General features: G+C 40.1%; 1 protein-coding gene across 1 annotated transcript in view; it reads left to right on the forward strand.

Moving 5' to 3' along the window:
* Positions 1-21,534, forward strand: part of LOC119483159 (thyrotropin-releasing hormone-degrading ectoenzyme-like) — a 153,482-nt gene that overhangs the window by 7,341 nt on the left and 124,607 nt on the right. Inside the window, 1 exon segment of the mRNA XM_037761244.1 lies at positions 8,754-9,030. Coding sequence (XP_037617172.1) covers positions 8,754-9,030 — 277 coding nt within the window.

Here is a 21,534-nt window from a genome sequence, read left to right on the forward strand (position 1 = left end):
GAAATCAGAAGGAGCTCACTTGTTGAGTGAAGTCAGGACCATATAAGGACGCTCTCGGGCTCAAACTTTTTAAGTTACACTTAAAGTTTTATTCACTCATTAAACATGCTGTGATTATGGAGGACGCAACCTGATAAAATAAAAAAAATAAATGAAAAAATATATAAATGACTTGATAAATTAATACATTTGTCATTAAATGTAGCAAAAATAATATTAAAAATAAATGTAGCCCTTAATTAATTGATAAAATGTGACATAAATTGATATTTCTGATTTAATTTGCTTCTTTATTTATTTATCTTTGTATTAATTCCCTCATTTATTTACTCTTCTGTTTCATTTTCCCTTTTATTTATTCATTTATTTATTTTTTATTATTTTTTAAATGTATTCTTCTTGCATTTTTTTTTATTTATTTGTGCATTGTTTTTATTTATTTGTGTATTTTTGCATTTATTTTTTATTTATTTATGTATTTTGGTATTTATTTTTTATTCATTTATTTTTGCATTAATTTTCTTTGTCATTTATTTTTGCATTTATTTTTTAGTCATTTATTTGCGCAATAAATGGCTCAGTCTCAACCCGTCAAAGTCTTGGTCTCGTTCTCGACACACTCTGGTCTTGGTCATAACTTCATCTCGGTTTAGTTGGTCTTTACTACAACTCTGCTAATAACATGCAACCTCTTGTGTTTTATTTTGTTTTAAAACAATAGTTTATGTACAAAAGTCTTGACTCTAGAATGATACTGTGAGATAAAGTTGCGATTAAAAATCTTTTTCTGATACTTCAAAACCGATGCAGATTCTGTTGGACCTCCAATATCACTAAAACTCCATTCATTTTAACCAGGCCTGTATGATCCATCAAATGAGACTTGCTTATTTACATTGACTCCATGTTTCCTTCCCTAATATTAGTGTAGATTTCTTGCATCATTGATTTCCTCATCGGCTTCCTCAGATCCACATCAGTCTTGTTTAGTAATTACAGCGGGTGTTTGCAGCAGATTTAATTAACCGTTGATAAAATAAGCTATTAGAAGCAGAATATTTTAACATAAAAATAACCAAGGAATGTAAATAAAATGTATTTTTGTGTCTCACAGTTAAAACCGAACACTTGAAACACACGTTTGCTGTAATCTCTCACCGATCAGGTCTGTAGTGGTCCCATATTCACTGGTTGCTGCTGTTTGGATCAATATGGGATCAATACAGCAGCTGATGGACCAGCAGAACAACCTGTTAGTTAAAGTTTAATGGTCCAGCCAAGGGAAACCTGCTTACAGTCCACTTTGTGCACTCAACCGATATCTTAAAACGTCACGTAGAGGATAAACCCAGTGTTTCAAAACACTCGATAACAACATGAGTGTTCAGGCCTGTGAGCATGTGCAAGAAATCACAGATAGTGTTGCTGTGAGAGCATAATATTAGAATAAATACATGTGAATAAGCCAGTTTCAAACACATGACTAACACCCCTTAAAAGTGCCAGTCTACTGTAAATATGTTAATCTGATGACTAACCAAAAAAGCAAAGAGACACACAGGAAAAATAATCTTAATTTAATTCGTAGAAGGAGCTTTAAAATGTCAGATCCACACGTCGCTGTTCAGATGTCAGCTGTCCAGATAGCTGAGACGTGTGTGTGTGTGTGTGTGTGTGTGTGTCCAAAGCTCACTGTTAGTTTAAGGATTAGCTTCATGCAGCTGTGTGGCTAATGCTAACACACACACACACACACACACATGAGATTTGCTTAATATCCAGAGTTACTATGAACCCCAGGCGGGGCTTAAATGCTTAAATCCTGGGAGGGAGGGGGGGGGGAATTAATTAACACTCACACACATTGATCTTTATGCAAATGGTGAGTTTGCTGTTGTGGTTTGCTGTCGTCTCCCAGTGAAACCAGTCTGTTATGGTTCAGTGTGTCAGGACCGACTCCGCTGACCTGCTGATCACATGACATCACAACAGGCGCGTCAATACTCGGCTGATGTAAGGGAGGAAACTGGACCAGAGTTGTTATTGTGCTTCTCTACGCAGAGTTACATTCACAGAAGTATCTTTAAGGTTTAAACTTTACTCTGAGTTCTGGTCTCTGACTATATATTTTTGACATGACTATCATAAAGATAATTGTGTTTGTATTAGGGACTGTATATTGGCAAGAATCTGGCGATACGATACGTATCATGATACATGGGTAACAATTCAATATATTGCGATATATTGCAAATCTGATTTTAGAAAATCTGTCATATAGTATAAAGAGCACACCAAAAAATCTGAGTTAAAAAGTTTACTTTTTTTATGCAGAACAGTGAGATATTTTAGATATTTTCTTACACCCCAGAGGGTTCAGCTTCACATCAGTTCCCAGTTACTTTATAGCGCAAAAGACAGAAGCCTTAAGTTTTGTTTATACTCGTGCGAGACACCGTGGCGCGGGCCTCCGTAGATGGCTTTATGTTGAGTGTGGATGGAGCAGCTGCATAACCTGGCACTGATCCGTCAGATCTCCATTCAGAAAACAAGCATTTTAAAAGTTGTTTGCTTGTCGTCTTACGGACAAACCTGACAAATCATGAATTCAGACTTTTTACAAATCAACATTATTATGTAGTTATTTCAGCATCATTTTGATCCGTTTATTGCAATTAAATCACAGCACAATCTGTTTATTTTGGTTTCATACTGCAGTAGCGATGCGTGGCTGCTAGATAGAGTCAGTGCAATGGCTCTGTATGTGAATACAGCTCGCCGCCGGGTGATGTTATGAACCCAGACACGACGGCATATCTGGGACTTCCACAACATGTACAAAGTAGCTACAGTGGTTATTTCTTCCATGGTTGATGGAGGAAAGAAATGGATCTATGGAGACAAGCTCCTTATCCTCTCCGGTGCGTCTAGAGCGAATGAACACAAATGATACCTGCGGTCCAACTCGCACGAGTAAAGCCAGGCGTGTGAATGCATCTTTACACCCCTACACCCAGGCTTTGACGACCCCGAGTGGAGGTCGGGACCCTCAGGTTGGGAACCCAAGTGAGTTAGAACTCAGCATGACCTCAGATCACAGCGGCTCATCGTCTTTCCAACTTTATATCTAGCTAAAGTGGCATCTCATGTTTTATTCTTGCAGTGTATCCCGATGAAGACGCTGCTGAATCGCATTACAGGTCCAACACCTTCAGCTTTAGTTGGTCGTTGAGATTGTGCCATTAAAATCGGCCCCCTGTTGATAAAATGTTCCAGCTGTGAGCTTTAGAACATCACCGAGAGCTCCGACTTCTAAAAGAAACCCCCAAAAAACAGCCGTTTCCTCCCCGTTCACATCCTGAGAGGAACTTCTTCATTAGACAGAGGCTGTTTTCTTTAACGAGGAGAGAAATTACAGCTAACGAGGAGAAGTAAGGCCGCTAACGAGGCACTGAGATGCTGGAGTGTTAATGAGAGAGATGGATGGTTAACGGAGGTTCTCCTCTTCATCACCAGTTCACTCTCTGGCTCTCTGCTTCTCATTGTTTCATCCAGAGATGTTTCAGATCGATACTGCTGCAGAGTGGCCGATGCTTTATAACAAGCCAGTCAGCTGAAGCAGGGTAATATATGCATTCGTTCTCCAGCGCACAGAGGAGGAGGAACAGCTGTATAATAGAGGTCTTCATGGACCCACGATGTCATTTAGGACCTGAGAGGCGACTCTCTTACCTGAGAATGAAATTAACATGATTGCAGCGTTCAACCACTTCAGTCCAGAGTGAAATATCTCAGCTACTATTGGATGGATTGCCTTTAAATTCATGACATAGAGAGTGAATCCTAATGACTGTGGTGTTCCCTCGACTCTTCATCTGACATCACCAACAGGTCAATATTTCCACTCAATCTCCTCATGTATATGACAGGGGACCTCTAAAACTTAGCTCTACAAGAAAACTTCACAATCACACATGTTTTATCTGTTCAAAATGTACCTTAAAGGGAGATTTGTCAAGTATTTAATACTCTTATCAACATGGGAGTGGACAAATATGCTGCTTTATGCAAATGTATGTATATATTTATTATTGGAAATCAATTAACAACACTAAACAATGACAGATATTGTCAAGAAACCCTCACCCTCATGAAAAAAACAGTCAAATAATAATAAATAATCAAGTAAATAGTTATAATAGTATTCACATTTACTGGCGTTTGGTCGTCTCTTTCAGTCCAAAATGACGGAAGCGTAGCTCTGCTGCTGGGCGCTGAAACGAACAATTGACTTTCACTTCTTGGCAATATATGTTCTCTGGGGTCATGATCCATGAAGAGGAACAGGAACATCCTTCTCTCCTCTCTCTCCTCCTCACCTCACCTCCTCCTTCCTTCTCTTATCTCCTACCTCCTCACTTCCTCCTCCCTCCCTCCATCAATACCTCCTCAGCCATCAGTCACATGTTGTTATATATTTTACACCAAACATGATGAATCAGCCTCTTCACCGGCTTCCTGTGTAAAGCTATAGCTACACACACACACACACACAGACACACGCACACACGCACACACACACACACACACACACACGCATACTGCAGTCTCCTCTATGTGAAAGCAGGGAATTGCAATTTGAGACGTTGCTTAAAGAGATCAGTGTCCTGTGTGTGTGTGCGTGTGTGTGTGTGTGTGTGTCTGTGTGTGTGTGAGAAGTGTGTATCAGTTCTACATCTAACTGAAAAGCACCTGAGTCGACAGTTTCCCCTTCAGTAAAATCTCTGAATCTAAATGAGGTGTGTGTTTCCCTGAGTGTAAGTGTATGTGTGTGTGTGTGTGTGTGTGTGTGTCATTCAGGCGCTTGCACTCTTCTTCTGTGGTGTCTCCACACAAAGATAATGGCAAACATTACGGCAGGAAATGATGTCATTTTCATTTTTCTGTTCTTTGCGTCCAGGAGACGAAGCGATGCGATTCATGAGTATGCGTGTGTTGATGTGTGTGTTTATGTGTCTGTGTGTGTGTTTAGGTGTCGTGGTTGTCCGGGGCAACGCTGTTGGCTTGGTTGTCAATCAGGATTACTGTGACAGCAAGCGTTGCCTTGGCAGTGGCGACAGTTGGCAATCTGCATGATGTCACGATGTGTGTGTGTTAATATTTGAGTTTATTGAGCTCTTATATAGTGTGTATGTGTGTGTGCGTGTGCGTGTATTTGTTTGTGTGTGTGTGTGTGTGTGTGTATTTGTATAGTGTGTGTGTTTATTGTGTAGTGTGTGTGTTACAGTCTAATAGATAGTCTCTTTATCTCGTCTCTCTCAGGCTCTCTCCATTATTCTCTCTCTCTCTCTCTGTCTGCCTTGATCGCCCTCTGTTTATTATTCTCTCTTCCTCCCTCCATTTTTCACCTCCTACCTCCTCCCTCTTCTCCTCTCTCCTCTCTCCTCTCTCCTCTCCTCTCCTCTCTCCTCTCTCCTCCCTCTATCATCATCTCTCCACACCTTGTTTCAGATTCTTTCTTCTTCTCACTGACTCTGTTGTCACCTCTTCCTCTCTCTACTCCTTCTTTACCCCCTTCCTCTTTTCTTTCCTCCTTCTCCTCTTTTCCTTCCTCTTCCTCCTACCTCCACTCTCTCCTCTCCTCCTCTGGCCTTCACTCCTTCTTCCTCCTCCTCTTCTCCTTCCTCTCCTCCTCTTACCTCTACTCTTTCTCCATCTCATCTTTCTCCTCTCCTTCCTCCTCTTTTCCTTTCTCCCCTCCTCCTTCACTCCTTCCTCCTCCTCCTCTTACTTTTACTCTTTCTCCAATCCTTCCTCCTCCTCTTCCTCCTCTTTTCCATCCTCTCCTCCTTCTAACTTCCCTCCTTCCTCCTCCTGCCTTCACACCTTCTTCTTCTTCTTCTTCTTTCTCTCTCCTCATCCTCACAATGCCTCCCTTCCTCCTTTACCCCTTGTCCTCCTCCTGCTCTTCCTCTCTTTCCACCTCTTCTTCTTTCTACCATTCCTTTTTCCTCCTCCTCTCTTCTTTTCCTAAATCTCACCCCTCCTCATATTTTACCTCCACCCTTTCTTCTCTTTCATCTCTTTCTTCCTTTCCTTTTACATCACACATCTTCTCTCCTTTCATCTTCGCCTTCTTCTCCCCCTCTTCCTCGTTTTAGTCCTTTCTTCATGTTCTCCTCTCCATCGTTCTTTCTCTCTTCACTCATCTTCTTTTCTTTCTTTTCCACCTCTTTTCTTCCCTTTATTAATCTAGTACTCTTCCTCCTCCTTTTCTCCTTCTCACTCCTCCTCGTCAATTCCCTTCACTCCTCTTGTCCTCTTTCTCATCTTTTTGTGTCCTTTTATTTCACCTCTTGCTCTCTCCTCTTATGTTCTTCTCCTTCTTTCCTCCTCTTCCTCCTCCTCTACTTCCAGTCCTCTCTCTTCTTCCTCCCGCTTCTTCTTCTCCAGCTCTCTCTTTTCTCTCCACACCTCCTTTCAGTTTCTCTTGTCTTAACTCATTCTTCATCTTACACTATCCATTGTCCTCCTTCAGCCCACCTCCTCTTCATCTTTCATCTCTCCCTCCTTTACTTCCTCTCCTCTCACCTGTCCTCCTCTTCCTCACATCCCCTCTCATCCCCTACAACTCTCTCTTAGTCTTCATCCTGCTCCTCCTCCTCGCTCTTCATCAACTTCCCCTCCTCTCTTTTATATTTCTCCTTCTTTTCCTCTGATCCTCTCTCACCTTCCTCTTCCTTTTCATCCTCCTCCTCCACCTCTTAGTCTTCTTCCGTTTCTCCTTCATCGTTCTCCTCCTCTGCCTCTATTATTCCTCTTTATCTTCCTCCTCCAGTAGTCCTCCTCTGTTGTGAATATTTAGAGCTTCACGGCGGTTTCTGATATTTTCCTCCTCTTCTTCCTGCTCACATCTTTCTTGTCCTTCACTTTTGTTCGTCTCCGTCTTTCATCTTCCCCTCTTCCTCCACCTGTGCTTTCTCCTCACCACCTCCTCCTCATCCTCCCGCTTGTACTCCTTTCATCTCTCCCTCCACAAACACCTGGAGGAAAGTTTCCAGAGGGATTATAACCTGCACTTTTAATTTGTCTTCCTGTTCCTGTCAGCTGACTGACAGACGGACGTAACAAAGCTCTGATATGAAAACGTTGAACTGAGCTTAAAGAAATCAGGAGGAAACAGAACATTTCCTCCTGTTTATTTTGGATTATCTCTGTCTCTGCGCGGAAGCTCCTTTTTCATCCTGAACAAGAACATCTGAAGAAGTGAAACTGTCTTCCTGTAGAAACTTCAACTTCAGAGGATTATCCTTTAACCCTCCGAACTCTGATTCCACCTTAAATGTCTCCTCTGATAGCTGTGAAAGGTTCAAAGACTGAAACAAAATCCTGCTTTATAGCACAGCGTCACTCATCCTGGATGGATTTATTACAGTAGGTGTGTTGAAGCTGAATGTGAGAATATGATGAACTGGATTACGGGTCACTTCAGGGGGTCATTCAGTTCTGTTTAACAATACATTGGATTTAATGACGTCATTTGGATTCAGGGCCAAATGTGGAGCAAATTGAGGTTCGTCCATATAACGATATATAATGTGAGAGTGTAGAGATCTGTCAGGCAGCGCTCTTCATGATGTGTTACAAACCAGTGAGCAGGACTGATTTATGGCAATATTGGAAATTGGACGTTATTTTGAGACACTTTTAAAGGTCTAAATGGATCTGAGTGGATCCTAGAACATTGAGATCCAATCTGAAATACGATGATAAAGTCTGGTTCAACAGCATCAGTCAATTCAGCAACTGCCCAAAAGCGACATATCCTTTAAAGGGACTTTATGTAAGAATCAGTGACTGTTAAGTCAACGACAGTCAGCATCCTGTTGCTTGTGTTCGCACTACGTAGACGCGAGCGAGCATTGGTCAAAACACACACAAGACTGAACGTGTTTGACAGGCATCATGTTGATTAACGCTAGCAACATTAGCAGCTAAAGCCACAATATCACTTTATATTTCACCTGCTTGGCAGTAATGTTAGCTTCCCAAACAAAGGTCCCTCCATGAATCGAAGGCCCGGCCGATGTTGATCCTAGTTTTCCCCCCGTCATCAGTCACATTCCTGTTTCACTGATGGGCTTCACCAGATAAAACTTAGTTTTTTTTGTGCTTCCGTTGCACACTGTTAGCCCTGTAAGAGGTGCTGAAATTAAAGGCACTTGTGAGCGCACATGACTTCACATCCGATGGATTTTCCTGGAAAAGCGTCCCGCAGCAGTCTACAGGCTGAACGAGGAAACCCAGAAAGTCGCGAAAGGTCTATTTTTTTAGGTTAGGTTACAATCAGTTCACACATTGGCAAAGCAAATTTGCATACAGTCCCTTTGAGTGAAAAAGCCTTCTAGCAATCGTAGTGATTATGCATCCAATAAGCCTGTTATCAGCTCATTAAATGTGCATTATCAGTTCTTATAAGCCTCATAGATGTCGGTACATTGTAAAAGTGAAAGAGAAATTTAAAAGCAACACGTTTTAACATGTAAAACTGAATAAAACATCACAACTTCTTTACTTTTAGACAACCCTTTTTCGTCCATTTGGAGTGTGTTCGCTGTATATAAGAGTGAATGAGTTTTAAGATCGTTTGCAGCGCTGAAAATATCTTCATTGTCATCGCATCCATTTGAAGTCACTCTGAACGTCTTCCTTTTATTTGACAATAACACCGTTCTGTTGTTTCTCTCTCGAAGGTACCTGGCGGTGACCCAGTTCAGTCCGATCCACGCCCGGAAGGCCTTCCCCTGCTTCGATGAGCCCATCTACAAGGCCACGTTCTCCCTCACCCTCCGCCACGACTCGCAGTACACCTCGCTGTCCAACATGCCCGTGGAGAGCAGCTCGCTGTCGGACGAGGACGGCTGGCTGACCAACCGCTTCGCCCGCACGCCCCGCATGTCCACGTACTACCTGGCCTGGGCCGTCTGCAACTTCACCTACAGAGAGACGACAAGCGACGGCGGCGTGACGGTCAGTCTCAACACACACGCACACACAATTAAATGTCAAACAGATTTCCAAAAAGTGTAAACCGCTCCCAACATTTCTGGTGCTCTTATGTACATTTCAAAACGCTGCGATCTTTACATAACGATCTCAGTATGTACCAAATACCAAATATTGTTTCTTCTGTGTCGTCGAGCTTCCTCTTCTTTCGTCATTTCTGCTCCCTGTCTCTTCTTCTGGGACTCCTGTTTGTCTCCAGGCTGAGAGACAGAAAAAACAGTGATGTGATGAAACCTGTGTGGATAGAACAGGAAATACAGAAGCTCGTTATCTCGACATGATGACACATTTCTAAACTGTGTTTCTTGTCATTAAATCCTCATGTGCGGAATTAAAACACTAAATATCTTCAGGTAATATTTGACATAATGAATCAGGAAGTAACAGGGGATGTTACATGTCTACGTCTACTACAGGCAGCAACCTCCTGGTCTGGGAAGTGGAACCAATGCTGAAGTGCCTTAAACCTGCATTCTTTCTAACAGAAAGCTAAAAGAAGTCTGATTGTATAGAAGTCTATGAGAAAATGAGCCTACTTCTCACTTGATTTATTACCTCAGTAAACATTGTACACATGAGTTTATGGTCTAAATCGCTAGTTTCAAGTCTTCTTCAATACAGCATGATGTTCATTTAGTAAATTATGGTCCCATTTAGAGTCAAATAGACCATAAAGCAGGGGCTGCTTTCGGGCGGGGCTACCTTGTGATTGACAGGTTGCTACCACGGCGTTGTCCGGTCTGGGAGTTGTCCGTGTTTTCGTCGTAAATTATAACATTTTGGTTGCCTAAAAATGTTTTATTAAGCATTTGATTGTACTTAGCTCCACCCTCTTGCGTCACTTCTGGTTGCAAAAACCAAGATGGTGACAACCAGAATGCCGAACCCGAGGCTCCAAAACCGTAGTCCACCAAAAATAAATAGATAGACTTAGTTGATCCCAAATTGTGAAATTATTGTGTTACAGCAGCAGGTTATCCAGACAATGTAGTAACCGTAAATACACAGTAAATATACATATCAACAGTAGAAATATACAGTATATAGAATCCACAATATAAAGAATAATACACTATAAATATACCAAACTACTACATTTAACGTATGAAATATAAAATATAAATATAGGATAACATACTATATACAATTTGTTGCATTTAAAATAAATAATTAATAATAAAAAATAATAATTGAAGGATCAAAACCGAGTTGAGACAGAAAGCGTAAAGCTGAGAGTCGTCTGTTAGACGGCGGTGAGGAGTTGTAGAGGGTTATTGCTTCGGGCAGGACAGATTTCCTATATCGGTCCCTGTGACAGCAAACTAAAAGTAGTTTTAATAAGGAAGTGATATATGATGGCAAGTTGCCATTAAGGGCTTTATAAATAAACAGAAACCAATGCCTGTCACGTCCTACTATTAGAGAGGACCACCCAACCTTTTCATACAAGATGCAATGATGAGTAGAATAGCTGTCAGCGGTAATAAATCTAAAGGCGGCGTGATAAACCGAATCTAAAGAGTGGAGGCAGAGGTGTGTCTATACATAACATCACTGATAACTTTAAATCTTATTCTGTGACTCAATACAAAGTGAGAAAGTTACGTTAAGTTAACTATAACATTTTAGTTTAAGTATAAATTGTCTATTGTGATCTTGATAAAAATGTCACATTCATGTTGTCATCACATGAAAACAATGAATAATATCTCCAGAAAATATCTTAATTAAATGACAAGGACAGCTGGTTTAAAATACTACAGATGAACACCATTCTCCGTCTCTAGATAATGAGTGACTCTAAATCTTGATAGCAGTTTTAATGTCTCCGGATGATATAATGAAGTCAGATAGCAGAATCTGTTATCTCGGTAATTAAGATGGGAACTCTAGATAACAGTTTGGTATCTTGAGATTAGAGATAATTAACTTGCTTCTGTACCGAGGTCGACATGGATTCATTACCTCCTTTTCTTCGAGCTGATGTGGACCTTATATTGTCCTCAAATATGGGGACATTTTGGTGGTTTGGATCAAGTTTTTAGGCGTCCCCCTTCAGCCAAAATTGGGAGACCAGTGTCCCCAGGTTTTCAACACAGGGCAAATATTGTTATAAGAATGTATAGAGGATAATATCACTGATCCAGGGATATAAAAACCATGTTACTTGGCTTCAGTAATCTCCTTAAGTTAATATTTGTTTGTTTTTTTCTACTCCCATGTTGATAAGAGTATTAAATACTTGGTAAATCTCCCTTTAAGGTACATTTTGAACAGATAAAAAAAAAATCTATATGTTTTCCATGGATTCAGTGGATTACGCTGGGGACCCAACATTTTGTAGCTTATATTTGTTTACATATTGGCAAATTGGCACCATTAAAAGTATGCCGATTTATCTATTACCTGTTGCAGTTTGTAATGTACCCATGGATGTGTACAGACTACTATCACTGGATTACATTGATACTGAAGAAAACTTAAAAACGTGATTATTCTCAGGCAAGTTCTGCAGTTATAAGGCACCTCTTTTCTCTGTTTTCTAAGCAGGTTTATGGATATTTATTAGCAGCAGACACTAGAGAAAATGACATCCTCTGAAAGTGAAAGCCACACTGAATCAAAAAATATGTGTAGCATGAAAATGTGTTCAGATTTGACTGAGTTATGACTCCAGAAACAAGTGTGATTAATGACTAATCGCAGCAATCGGGCACTAAGGGTTTTAAAGTACCATCAATTAAAAGTATGCTGAATCATCTATTAGCATCTCCTGTTTGCAGTGTGCTCATGGATGTACACACAACTATCACTGGATTACTGTGATACTGAAGAAAACTTAAAAATATGATTATTCTCAGGCAAGTTCTGCAGCTATAAGGCGTGTCTTTTTTCTCTGATTTCTAATCAGGTTTATGGACGTTTATGAGCAGCAGACATTAGAGAAAAGTGTATCGTCTGAAAGTGAAAGTCACACTGAATCCAAATATATGTGTGGCATGAAAAAGTGTTTAGATTTGACTCCAAAAACGAGTGTGATTTATGACTAATTACAGCATTTGGGCACTAAGGGTTTTAAAGTACTTTAATTGTGCCACAGCTGCTGCTGCTGACCGCGCTGATAAGCAGCCAAACAAAAATAAATTACTTCCACCTGAATGAACCTGCCCCTTTCACCTCACGCGGTGTCTTTGCCTCTTGATTTGAAAAACAGATTAATTATTAATAATTGAAGCTAAGAATCGGATCCAGCTGCGACCTGGGGAGCAAGGCTGCTCTATATATTTCAGTTCTACGCTGTTTATCATGTCCATCAGGTCCGTTAGGAGTCTGATTTGAAAGTCAAAATCTTCCACTGGTGCTGGACTCGGCTGATATCCCATATTCCCTCTAACAACCATAACATTTAAAAACAGAGAAATATGCACATGCACGCGTCCGACGCTCCTGTACAAGGACAAATACATATACGACCTTGTTTCCCCTCCTCCTCCTCCTCATCCTCTTCTTCTTCTCCTCCTCCGATCGTCTCTCTATCAGTGTAATTACAGCTCATCCATCTCGTCTGCCAGACACTCAAGGACTCAAGACAAAGCTCTCCAACACACACACACACACACACACACACACACACATACGCACACACACGGCCTGTGCCTCCTTGTTACTGAAAGATAATTTTAGTGAAATGCTGTTTTAATGACAAATCATATCTGGGTCATTTATAACCATCACCAGCCTCCACCACTGTGCGTGTGTGTGTGTGTGTGGGTGTGTGGGTGGTGATATTAGGGTGGAATCAGTCAGGCTTATGAGTTTTAGTCTTTGTAATGAATACATTAATCTATTTTTTTGTCTTCCTTGCATTATAAGTCAAAAAAATAAGCTTCTATTATTTCACATTCATCAGAGGTTGTGACTCTGGTTCTGCTTCAGGTGACTCTACAGGTGTGACCGCTTTACTTTTACTAGCAGTACATCATGAACATTTAGGAACATATTTTGTGCATCCATTCGGCCATGTTGGGGCCTTTCTTATCTGCAGTCTACTTGTTCTCCCTATAGTCTGTCTTCTGATTGTCTGTCTGTGTATTAGGGCTGCACAATTAATCAAATTTTAATCACGTTAACGATTTTGGTTTCCCGCAATTAAATGAATGACCGAATGCAGCGACAATCAGTAGTCGATTGAAGCCGGCCGTTTTTCAGCAGTCATATATATGATATTTTTACCAGTCAAACATACAAATGCAGCCGCCACATGATGGTTTTACAGCGGCAAAGTGAGTAACGTCACCCACAATAACATGTTGTCGGTGTGGAAGTAAAAGTAGAAATAAAGCTGTAATTTATCACAACCAAGTCCAAAATAAGCCGTGGAGGAGCAACATTAAAAACACTTGGAACAACTAACTTAATCAAACACTTATTCTATTGTAATTCCTTCCTATGATGCTGCTCAGAGTAATCCCAGCACGTAGCACATTATGGTGCATGCAAGCTATACTCAGTAAAATAAGTATTGGGCGATGGTGAACTATACCGTTATCATGATGCGTTCAAATTTAAGCTTGTAAAATGTTGTTTTTGGCGAGAAACTTGAATAAATCCAGTCGTTAGAAGGAGATGTTTAATCAGCAATATGAAATAGATAATAGAGATAATTATAATAACACTAGCTCTAAGCAGCTTATGATATATAATTAAAACTACTAATGACAATATTGTTTTTCAATCAGAGCAAATATTTGAATATAAATACAATCTTTTCTTTTCTAATCATTTGAAGGCATTTAGAGTTTTTGACGGTTGGAATGAAGCACAAATCGAAAGTGAAAGCAGCGCTCTGTTTATTTAAATATGAAATTGCAATAAAAATATTTCGTCCCTAATCGTGATGAATAATCATGATTTCAATATTGATCAAAGTAATCATGAGTATCATTTTGGCCATAATCGTGCAGCCCTACTTTGACCTCAGCAAGACGGCCGCATGGTCGCTCTTCCTTCACACAGGTAGCGATTCCGCTCTGTAGCCGTTTTTTAAGACGTGTAGCGGTGTTCGGTATTTCCCCCGTGGCGCTCTCAGTGTTGATGGAAATCAGCCATAATGTGCGACCTGTGCTCAGTCGGGACATATATACTGTATATATGTTAACCCTGTGATAGAGTGACGACGTGTCCTCTGCATTTCGGCCTCCAGCCTCCTGCGATCCTGCTCACGATAATCCTGCACACATAATGGATTAATGGATTTTCCAGGATATCAGGACGTGCTCCCATTTCCCACCAGCCCACACTACTTAGCTGATGTTTCCAAGATATGAGAGATTAGCAAATTACTGAGTAATTCATACACTTACAGCTCTGTACGATATTACTCAGAGACATTAAGCCTCTTCCAAACACTCCTATTCTGGATGGTTTTGAAGTCGAGTCCTACAGCACGCACTATGCATCATTACAAGACTCCAGACTAATTTAATTAATGGTTAAACTAAAGTATAGTGCTTATTCTACCACCTTTTCCACCCTGGAGAGCCTACACACTGTTGATTCAATAACTCCTCCTCATAGTGTCCACTGTGACCTATGTTGGTCCTAATTTACTTCATTTAAATGTATTAATTCAGTTGTGTGAACTCCTGAGGTATTTGTTGCATTAGGGATAAACCCAAATTAAATGCATTCATTGTAATTTTTCTGAGCACAAAACTTCTATATAAACTGCTCAACCGTCCTGTTTTGCTCTTCTGAGTCCACAGGGATCCGATATAAAGAATCCCCCACTGGCAAATTAAATCTGCACATTAATTAAAATCAATCAAGTTGCAAGAAAACAATAACAAACTAGAAATGTGTCCTCAGTAGAGTTCAGATCTCCACCAGGTGTGTCTGTAACGATCACTGATGTTTGATTGAATGAATTCAAACCTCAGTTGTCTAACCTCCCCGTCTAGACCGCAAACGTATCAGACGTATTTTTCACTCGCTCGTCTCACACAACAGATATACTCTCATTTTAATCTACACAGCTCCATGCAGGCATCCATTTCAGCTGTGTCTCATGGGCGTAGCCGCGTTCTGTGTTTTCGTCGTAGAACTTTAACCCTTTCACAGTGAGTTTTCTGTTCATCAAAGTTAATTTAAAAAGTGTTTTGCTCGCCTAAATGTCTTATTCAGCGTTCGGTTGTGCTTAGCTTTTTGGTAACAGCCAAAAACCAAGATGGCGATGGCCAAAAACCAAGATGGTGAGAGCCAAAAGCCAAAATGGTGATGGCCAAAAACCAAGATGGTGACTATCAAAAACCAAGATGGCGATGGCCAAAAACCAAGATGGCGACGACCAAAAAACAAGATGGTGACGGCCAAAAACCAAGATGGCGACGACCAAAAGCCAAGATGGTGACTGCCAAAATTCCAAACTCAAGGCTTCAGAACTGTAGTCTACAAACCAATGGGTGACGGTGACTATGTCTGTTTCTTATATACAGTCTATGGACTGGCAGAAATAGCAATAAAATCATAGCTGCATTATATCACGGTCTTGAAGAAGGGACATTTTGTCAGTTTGAAGAGCAGCTGTGATTGAAGAGCTGATAATTAATTGAGGACGATTAAATGATTGAAAAGTGTTCATGCTTTCACTGCAGGAGCTGTGAAGAACACATGAACATAGTGAATAACTCAGTAGTCAGGATGATGAAATGCTTCAGATCTTCCCCTGATGAATGTTGAATGAATGAATGTAACTTTCATTAACGTTGGCCACAACACTGGAGGGACAGATTTTAGATTAACAGTGGTATTGTACCAGTTGTTAATATCAGAATATGACTCTGCATTCAGACAAAGAGAGTGTGCAGGGCATGAGGAGGATCCGGGAAGCAGCACATGCATATTTTCCTATTAACAAACAGTTTTCTGGATCCTCTCTCTGTGCGTCTCTGTTACAGCATCGCTCTCATATTAAAATCCTTGTATGAGCCTGAAGGCAGCGGAGACGCTGCTGTCTGTTTGCAGAGTAGCTCCCTCTGACAGAAACATTAATCCTCCCATCCCTCCATCCTCCTCCTCCAGAACCTCTGAAAGAAACAGCTTTATATGACGGAGGCAAGAAAAAAAAAAATCACCCGTCTCCATATTCTTCATAACGGCTGAAACAGCTTCATGTGACAGAAACATTCATCCTTCCATCCTCCTCAGAACGGCAGAAAGAAAAGGAAAGCATCAGTCGGCATGCTGGAGGTTTCCCAGAGCAGGAATTTAGTCTCTGCATAAATGATGCAACTTAGCCTGCAAACAAATCAATGTGCAGTGCTTTTACACTCATGTGAATCATAATGTAGATAGCTAAATAATAACTAGAAAATGTGTTTTCTGCCTCAGTAAAAGTCAATATCGTGTTCCTAATGTGTTGCTACTTGATTGCTAAGGTGACACAAGATGTTTCCTTGGGCAGTGCAGCACATTATATGATCATTTCCATTTCTTATGCACATTTAAGTCAAGAGAAAAAAGTGAATTTTCATTTGCTGCATCTCTGTATTGCATTTTCAAACAGATATATACACCATGTTAAAACCCTGTTGAATATGCAGTTTGGCCAGATACGATTGGTGGTGCATGCCAGCTCCAACCCTGTTTCCTAGACATTATATTTATGTACAACTACTTTTCAACAGAAAATACGTTATGAAAGAAACATAATGCCGACCGGATTTTCCATTAACACAATGAGGAAATGTTGTAATTCATGTATCTGCCAAGTCTCCAAATGAGTTTATACTGATCAGTAAACATGAAAAAAATACTGAACAGGCCTACAGGGCACAAGCGCCGGGGGCCCCAACTGGCCTTCAGCTACAAAATGTCACTCAAAGAGACACGTACCAACAAGGACGAGACTTGAAATGACCACAAAGAAACATAAAATGTCTAAAAAGAGAAACAAAAGACCACAAAATAGACGCAAAACAACCATAAAAAGACAAAACAATCACAAGGAAACCAAAACAACCACAAAGAGACTGAAATGGCCACAAATAAACGTCAAATTACTACAAAGAGACACTAAAACAACCACAAAGAGACATAAAAAGACTACAAAGATATACAAAAACACTACAAAGAGATACAAAACAACCACAAATAAACATAAAATGACTACAAAGAGACACAAAAAGACTCCAAAGAGATACAAAACAACCATAAATAAACATAAAACAACTACAAAGAGACACAAAGAGACGCAAAACAACCACGAATAAACATAAAATGACTACAATGAGACACAAAACGACTACAGAGTCAGAAAAAGATTCCAAAGAGACGCAAAACAACCACCAAGAGATACAAAATGACCATGATTACAAAGACATGCAAAACAGCTGCAAAGAGAGTCACGATTATAAAAACAGTACGGCGTGCGCTGGATTTATAACACGAGACAAAACGAGAGCATCATTGTGAAACGGAATGCGGCGCTGTAATCGTTTTATCTCGATTATTTTGTTTTCATAATCATTGGAAGCCAAAATAGTAATTCGCCAGCCCCTCGTGAGGGTATCTGGGATGGTTGTTGCTTGGTGGTTGCTAGACTGTTCAAGGTGATTTGTAAGGCGTTGGTAGATGGTTACTAGGAGATTAGTTGATAGTTGGTTACCAGAGTGTTGTGGTTGGTGTTTACAATGTTAGAAAGTGGTTGATAGGGTGTCACAAACGGTTGCTAGGTGCTATGGTGTTGTTCTGTGGTTGCTAGGCTGTTCAAGATGGTTTCTAGGGTGTTGTTAAGTAATGGTTCTTTAACATGTTATCTCCAAAACATCAACTTTTAATGAGTTAATAAAAACAAGTTACTTTACAACGTATTTTACTCAGAAAACCAAATTTGGAGACAGAAGTGATGATTTTCGTAGGTCTTGTTTTTGTATTTGTCTAAACAGATTGAGTATTGTTGAGATGCTTTATATGCAGACTTTACTGTCTGCATTCAGCAGATGTTTACTATACATTAAATGCAGAGCCTGTCCCAATATCCAGTGACAAAATCAGCCCTCATCGCCCGTTCTGACTGTAGGAATCATTTCATCATTCTTAGACATCCAGAAAAAGTTGGCAAGTCTTCAGAGTTCAAACAAATGAAGGTATTAAAAATTAAATATGGAACACGCGCTGTAAACACAACACAAAGACTCAGGATAAAAGAACCATCTCCATCCTTCAGAGGATCTGAGCTGAAACTAAACACATCTCCAGTTAGTCCGGGACACTTCCAGACTTCATTGTCAACTTCTTGTTTCCTTCACCTCGTTCAGGCGCAGCTGTTTGTCTTCCTGCCGTGTTGTCGGTATAATGTGTCTCTGTAAGAATCTCTGTTCCTGTAATGAGACGCTGTTCCTTCAGGGAGGATTAAAGTCTGACAGACTACAGACAGACAAACAAACAAACAGTGTGTGTGATGACCCACTGAGCAGCTCCTGCTTCAATAAAACCTCCATCTTGCAGCCATTTAGCTTGTTATTCCTTCATCTTCTGTAATTCCACCAACTGTCAGCGTCATAAAGCCGAGACTGTCGGTGTTTATCTGCCAGCTAATCGCCGCCGAGAGTCTGAATGTCAACAGGTTTCCGTCTGCAACACTTCTGCCTTTTAATAAGCCTCAACAGACGAGCTTGAGACGGCGTTGAATGTCACAGGAATTATTGTTTTCTTTAATGATTAATCTTATATTCACGTTCTTTATCGAATGTTAATGAGTTTGCTTTCCTCCCAGAATCAAACTTGTAGAAAGTTTTGTGGGATTTAGTGTCGCCGTCAGTCTTTCTTTACATTCCTATAATGATATTAAATGTCACATTTACATCCTATAATGATAATAAAGGTCACATTAACGCCCTATAATCATAATATACTGTTGGTGAGATTTAAAAATGATAAAGGTCACTTTAACATTTAATTATTATGTGACACGTTTAAAAGAAGACTTCACCCACAGAATGACCTTTTGTATATAAATGACTAAAGTCTTGTTAATGGGGTCTGCGTTTAACAAGTGCATTCTTTATAAACTGTATCATAAATGTTGTATTTTAGTGTATTTTCATCAAATGCACAGATACAGCTGTAGTCAGAGAGTAGAAGAAGACATTCAGTTGCATCATTATTCATGGAATATTTGTTATAGTGGTGATATTGCCTTTGAAATTTAGGTTTTATACTAGCCGAGGATAGCAAACTTATTTTTTCTGTCATTGCATTGGTGTGGTAATAGAAACTACAATGGATTCATATTCCTTAGCTTCTTATTACGACTTTCAAAGCTTACACCGCTAATTTCTTTAACACATTAACGCAACTTGTGATTTTTAGGTTGTAGAGGGCTCATTTTTAAAGCTAGAGTGAAGATACTGGTATCATATGAAACTAGAAAGCTAATGAATCCATTGGTACCAACCATGCCATACTATGCTTGTCATGAAGGAGGTTAAATAACGCTCCAAACTTACGCAAAATTGTGGCGAGGAAAAACTGTCACGCCCATTTTCAAAGGGGTTCCTTGACCTCTGACCTCCAGATATGTGAATGAAAATGGGTTCTATGGGTACCCACGAGTCTCCCCTTTACAGACATGCCCACTTTATGATAATCACATGCAGTTTGAGGCAAGTCATAGTCAAGTCAGCACACTGACACACTGACAGCTGTTGTTGCCTGTTGGGCTGCAGTTTGCCATGTTATGATTTGAGCGTATGTTTTATGCTAAATGCAGTACCTGTGAGGGTTTCTGGACAATATCTGTCATTGTTTTGTGTTGATAATTGATTTACAATAATAAATATATACATACATTTGCATAAAGCAGCATATTTGTCCACTCCCATGTAGATAAGAGTATTAAATACTTGACAATCTCCCTTTAAGGTACATTTTGAACAGATAAATAATGTGCGATAAATTTGCGATGAACTATTTTAATCGATTGACAGCCCTACTTCTTACCTTTGAAAGGAGACCAGATATTTGCGTATTAGCCTCATGGTTGAGGAGCTATTCCTGATTAATTTTTGGTATGTTGTTTTAGCCGTTTTTTACCGAGGTCTTAAAAGATTAAGAAACATGTGAATGTGTTGGGGGAAGTAGTGAGCAAACGAATAGATAAATGAGACTTGGATTTTCTGTTTTTGGATTCTCCGTTCACCGTGGTGGTGTGAGAGAAAAACAAAGTTTACTTCAAAAACTCAAGGTAACAAACAAACCAACTGTGTTATTGGTGTTAATAAGATGATGTGATTTCTCTACCCGGTACAGAATCATGTTTCAGAAAGACTGATGAAAGAAACCCTCAAATATAAAATACATTGTCGGCCTACTTTTCATTATCTGTTCTACAGAGGGCTGCTCAAACTTTATTATATATATTATTATATATTAGAAGTTATTGAACATGCGGAACCATGTTCTGTTTCAACACTGAGAACTCTGCATGGAAAACAAACCTGATTCAGTTTTCTGTTTTCTTTGAGCTCTAAGAGGCTGCAGCTGTTCTTTCTGACTCAATTTCCAAATATTTATCCAGCAACAATCAGTGTGATTATTAAGACAAAGACTTCCTTTTGGGGAAGCTGGGACATGAAACACAATAAGGAGTGAAGGCTGATTTCATTTATGGTTTTCAGACATCTGAGAATCAAACCTCCTCTTGATAAGTGCAACCCTCTGATTCATCCTCCTTGCAGCAGCAGTCTAATGGAACAGGAGAATAGAAGAAAAAACACATTTCAGCGTCATACAATTGATTTTCTTCGCTCCTTTTTGCTTTTTCCTCCTCAAATATTGGATAGTTTTATCTCCTCGGGACACCAAATATTACTCCCATTAAACAATGTGAGAAAGAAAAACACAGTGGCAGCACACCGGTGGTGTGAGACACGCATCAACACCTACTGTCCTGTTTTCTCAGCTTCTACAGACACCAGATCAGAATATTCTGACTCTTTGGGTAAACTCCTACAGCTGGTAGACGACTGAAACCTCTACTGAAGGTCAGAAGTAGACTTTCATTTGTGATAGGAAGCCAAAAAGTAGTGAAAATCTATGTATGCATCTACATGGAGAGTAGTTGGATGGTTATGAACATGTTTTAATATCTGATTATCTTAGTTGTTGTTTGTACACGTGAGCATCATATCCTGGATAAGGCGTCATAGTGCCGGTATGAAACGCACCGCACTTTCCATTAACTATAATGTAAACCCATCCGCAGCAACAGCAAACACTCAGAGAAAGTGCGCCGGGAGTGACTGTGGTGACGTAGTTTAAAGGGCGAAAAGAAGACACATCGGGGTGGGCGGGCTGGAGGGGAGGTGGATGGGTCCAACAAACACAAGGCTTTCATCCAAGAGACCGCTTTTAGTGTCCCATGCGTCACGTTACAATCAGCTCTTCGTTCGTGTCCCGTGTTCACAA

This window comes from Sebastes umbrosus, chromosome 23 (assembly GCF_015220745.1).
Source record: "Sebastes umbrosus isolate fSebUmb1 chromosome 23, fSebUmb1.pri, whole genome shotgun sequence".
NCBI lineage: Eukaryota > Metazoa > Chordata > Actinopteri > Perciformes > Sebastidae > Sebastes > Sebastes umbrosus.